This window comes from Drosophila arizonae, chromosome X, assembly GCF_054131065.1.
Source record: "Drosophila arizonae isolate 15081-1271.41 chromosome X, UAZ_ARI_1.0, whole genome shotgun sequence".
NCBI classification, from domain to species: Eukaryota; Metazoa; Arthropoda; class Insecta; order Diptera; family Drosophilidae; genus Drosophila; species Drosophila arizonae.
In genome coordinates this window covers 20480003-20484751 of record NC_142927.1, presented here as the reverse complement: position 1 = coordinate 20484751, position 4749 = coordinate 20480003, and the positions used below count along the sequence as shown (strand labels likewise).

Sequence of the window (4749 nt, the reverse complement as noted above, 5' to 3'; positions counted from 1 at the left end):
GATATATTTGCATTGATATGGCAGCACTACCTCTTTCAGATTTTAAAAGTTACCCACACTGAACATATCGATAGCACCCGACATCGATTTAACATTTCAAGCAACTCTAGCTACGCATAAAAGTTTATAAAACCAAGCAAAGCACCCGAAGCTACACAGTTAAATTCTCGTAAATAACTAAATAACTCGTTCGTGTCAAATTTCAAATAAAAAAACTCAAATTAAAAGAAATAACAAAATGGTACGCCGTGGACGTTCAGCTAGCCCCCCACCATCAGCCAGACGGTAAGTTGCGTTCCGCAGTGCACCTGTAAAAGCGTAAGAAAATCCAATTGGACAAAAGGCACCAAATTGGATGACGCAAAAAGAACACGGGAAACGTTTTGTTTTGTTCTTTGTTGCAACACAGTTGCAACGATGCGCAATGTATTGTTCTGCTTTCGCTAATTGAACTGTGGGTGAATGAAATGTAGAGTAAGTTCTGGAAGTTTCCGTGCCGCAAGTTGTTACGTAACCGAAAATAACAGATAAACACGGAAATCGAGACGAAAACTGTGCAACGAGCAAAGTTCAAACGCGTGACAAAAACAATGCATAAACTATAATTTTGATAAATTTCTTTTAATTTTCTGTATTGCAGCACAGTACCGGCGCCAGCTCGCGCCGCTGCTCCAGCACCGGCTCCAGTGCCCGCACGTGCTGCCGCACCACCACCAGCACCGATGGCGGCACCACCAAGCGCCGTTGGCATGCCAGCACCACAGCAGCCCTCGATGTTCCAGCAAATGGCTGCAACCGCTGGAGGCGTTGCCGTTGGCTCGGCCATCGGTCACACCGTCGGACATGGACTCACATCGCTGTTCAGCGGATCGGGCGATAAGGAGGCCGCAGCGCCAGCCGCTGCCGCACCGGCTGCACCACAACAACAGCAGCCCTATTATGGCCAGCAAGCTCAGGCCAATGAGCCACAAGGCGCTTGCGCCTGGGAGATCAAACAGTTCCTGCAATGCGCTCAGGGTCAATCCGATCTGTCCCTGTGCGAGGGCTTCAATGAGGCTCTGCGACAGTGCAAGGTGCAGCATCATCTGCAGTAAACAACAACAACAAAAACAACAAAAACAGCAGCTCCAATAACAACAACAAATTTAACATAAAAAGAACATAACCAAATCTCATCAATCGTTGGCGAAATGTTGAGCTTGAAGTAGGGTTTTTTTTTTTTTGATATTCTGCGTTTTTGTTTGTTTCAATTAGTTTTACATATATAATTCATGATATTGTTGATGAGACAACAAATTGTTTAATATAGTCAAATTGTTCAATAGAAATCTAGCGCCACGGCGCCCGCCAGCCACAAAAAAACTTCTTGGCTGCCGGCGTCGTTGGCCCCAAAAAAAAAAACATGTATTTTATTTATATTTGCATTAAATTGTGAAATGTATGTTCCATTCGCTGGGCGCCTGCCAAGAGATCAGCCCTCGAGGCACGTGAGCCCCTCAGGAAGGATGACCTTGCACTTTGACGACGCACTGTGTACCAAAAATAGTTGCACTGATTCATGCAGCCGTCAGACAGAGCGAGCGGGAGAAGGAGAGAGCGAGCGAACGAGTGTGGTGTGGGAAGGGGAAGGGTTGCTCGATTCTGCAAACATCGCGTGAGTCGCTTTGTTATTGTTTTTGTTTTCATTCGCTTTGTGTGTTTGCTGCGCCAATTGAGACTTGTTTTGGTGAAATAAATGGATTGGGCCAAGTAAACAGAATCGATTATGATAAACATGTTTACGATGAGAATGACGATGAGTGCAGGTGGTGAGTGTATGTGTGTACATGTATGTAGGTGTGTATGGGTATAAATCATAGTCTGCAATGTTTGTCTCTTTGTCGCGCTCACTGGCGCCCTCTATAGCTAATGTATCTATGTACCTCTCTCTCTCTTTTTCAAAAAATTTCTAGAATATTATGGAAATTGTGGAAAAATATTTTTGGCAATTTTCTATGTACTTAACTTAAAGTCATACAGTTACACATACATATGTATGTTTGCATGTATATTTTGTATATGATATGACTGATATGTATGTAAATACATTTATATAAATATTGTTTAGCTCAGTCTGAGCTAATATAGGATCCAATTGCTTTTTTTTTTTTTTTTTTTTTTTTTTTTTTTTTTTTTTTAATATATACATACATGTATATATTTTTTTAGTTATCTTGACTTGTTGATTTCATGAGTCTTGAAACATACATAAATATATAATTCTTTTCTTTTTTTTCTAATTACTTACAAAATTTATTGAAAAATAAGAAAGTCTTGTAGATCGTACGTCTCAGAAATGAATACAACGATCCTGAATATTTTAGGCTTTCTTTAAATGAACTTATATCTATGTATTTAAGTACAAATACTAGTTCTTGTAATCAAAATTATTATAAATGGGATTGTTTACATTTAAATTAAATATAATTAACATCTTTCTTTCAATTTAGAATTTGGCGACAAAATTGAGTGTACAGCCGAGAGGATTGGATATGTTACATTCACTGGTATGGTATATCCTGTTCAATATATGTATAACCAGAATTTGTGGCATGGCGAACGTACATACATACTACATACATACATATGTTGATGAATAACGAGTGCTGAGAATAGGGTGCTGAGATCGGTTTGGAGAGAGATTAATCTTAGATTTCTTGGCTGGGATTGGACGCACTGCATCGCACTGCATAAGTCTCACATCAGGAATTATGGTTAGGGAGCATGGATGTTATGGCCGCTGGCCCTAGTGATTTTCCTCGTTGTCCTCGTCGTCATCCTCCTCGTCCTGGTACTGCTTGTCGGCCTTCAGCAGCAAGCTCAGCTTGTTCTCCATGATCGATTTGGCTCGCACCGCCGCCTTCTGGCCCAATATAATGGCACGGCGAGTAACGCCCGTCGATTGGCTGCGTTGCCTAATTGGCGGTCCCCGATATAGCGGTGGCGTCTCCAGCTGCTTCTCGAAGGCTCGAGTGTGCAATTTGCTGCGCCCCTCCATGCTGGTGGTGACCAGCTTGAATAGCGGCGCCGTCTTATTGAATTCGATCGCCCCAACTTGCTGCTTGGACGAACTCTGGTTCAATAGATCGCCCAGCAAATTGTTCAGATCATCCCGTTCCTTATGTTCATCGCCCGCATTCTGGCGATCCTGCTCGCTATTCGGCTTCATTGGATACTTGTGCTTCTTGCTCGTGCGCGTGCTCCGGTGCGGCATCGATATCTTGTGCGCCTTGATGCCCGGCATTTGCATAGCGCTGGGCGAGCGAGAGTCTGAGCTTGGCTTAAACCGTGGCTTGTATGTGCTGCGGTAGCTCAGCTGGCTCCTCTTGACTGTGGGCGTTTTCAAGGTCAAGCTGTCGTCTTGCAGTGCCTCAGGCAGTCGCAGTTTCAGTGGCTGCGATTGACGCGACGCCCTCAGGCGTGTCTCATACGTTTCCAGATACTTGGATGCATTCTTGGTTGCCTTCAGAAAGGACATCTCGGGTGTTGTGAGCTTCTGTAACAGCAGATATTTTGCGCTTCCGCTTTGTGGGCGTGCACTGGGCTTTGCTAGTGCACCCGGCTGCAGGGGTCGGGCGACCGGCGATGAGCTGTGCGCTGTGTGAGTCCTCGCCAATTGATCCTTCTTGTCAAGTATATGCATTATGGGTAACGTAGGTGTTTGTAATTTTTCTGATTTCTCATCTCCTTTGCCAGTTGGCTTCGCATTCTCGCGCAGAAACTTCAGCATATGGCTCATTTTGTTTCCCGGCATGACGGACTCCTCCGGAAGGGCCGCTCCAACATTCGTTTCGCTTTCCGGCTGCTCGAATGCCAGCGTCGGTACCAATGGCCGATCTATTAATGTTTTCGGACGTTTCACTACTTTGTTCCTCTCAAATCTCTCGCCCAGTGTGGCATAGGTGCGGTGCGCATGGAAACTGGCCCACACATTCGATGTGGGCATCATCAATGGGAAATAGTCGACACTGGAGCGCTTCTGGGCGCGCGTCTTTGGATAGTGGCGCATTGTGACCGGCAGTCGTGCATAGCCAACTGCTGCATTACTCTGTAGATTAATGGGTCGCTTCTCCAGAAAGCTCAGGTTTGAGCGCCGTTGCATCATGGCCACCGACATCTTCCTCATCAGGCGAGAGCGCACCGATCTGTAGGTGCTCAATATAGCGGAAACTGGACTCTGGCCAACGCCCTGGGTGTTGATTGTTTTGGACAATGCACGCCTCCAGCGGCCAAGTGCTGTTGGAAAAATATGTATAAAACAAATGTATTCATATTTGATTCCATACCTCCGAAGGGCAGCATACGAAACGAGCTGAATCCTGGAAGATTATTCATATTGTTCACGTTAACAGACTGGTTTCGAGTCGAAACGACTTAAGATTAGACAAATGGTATAAATTTCTAAAAGAATTTGCACAGTTTGCACAAATACGTATAGGACTTTATTAATTTTAGATTTCGTATAAATTTTCTTCTGGCTCTTGTATAGCTTGCAACTAATTAGAAATTGTATGAAATGCGGCGATATATAATTTAGATTTTCTGTATGAGACAAATTGTACTTTTTCAACTGAATTTTGTCTGTGCTGTGCTTAAATGTATCAAATTTAACAACTGACCGTAGAAAAGCCGGCAAGGCCTACATGTTAATTTTTGGGTTTGCTACTAAATCAACGTGCGATATTTATTTCAAACTATTTCCAATCGATA

The 4749-nt window shown here is 43.9% G+C and overlaps 2 protein-coding genes across 3 annotated transcripts; one reads left to right on the top strand and one right to left on the bottom strand.

Annotated features, from left to right (window-relative positions):
• The first annotated feature begins 94 nt into the window (after positions 1 to 94).
• Positions 95 to 1441, top strand: Chchd2 (Coiled-coil-helix-coiled-coil-helix domain containing 2). 2 transcript variants are annotated; one of them, XM_018016052.2, is made up of 2 exons: positions 95 to 285; positions 641 to 1441. In XM_018016052.2, the coding sequence occupies exons 1-2, from the start codon at positions 239 to 241 to the stop codon at positions 1092 to 1094; spliced, it is 501 nt and encodes a 166-aa protein (XP_017871541.1). In that variant the 5' UTR covers positions 95 to 238; the 3' UTR covers positions 1095 to 1441. The 2 variants fall into 2 exon arrangements, with proteins under 2 accessions (XP_017871541.1, XP_089330703.1); XM_089474577.1 differs by lacking the exon at positions 95 to 285 and adding an exon at positions 343 to 474.
• Positions 1442 to 2355: 914 nt separating this feature from the next.
• Positions 2356 to 4665, bottom strand: LOC108619454 (uncharacterized). Its single transcript, XM_018016042.2, has 2 exons — positions 4326 to 4665; positions 2356 to 4275 (listed from the first exon to the last, which is right to left on the bottom strand). Exons 1-2 carry the CDS (start codon positions 4372 to 4374, stop codon positions 2786 to 2788), a joined length of 1539 nt encoding a protein of 512 aa, XP_017871531.1. The 5' UTR covers positions 4375 to 4665; the 3' UTR covers positions 2356 to 2785.
• Between the last annotated feature and the right edge of the window lie 84 nt (positions 4666 to 4749).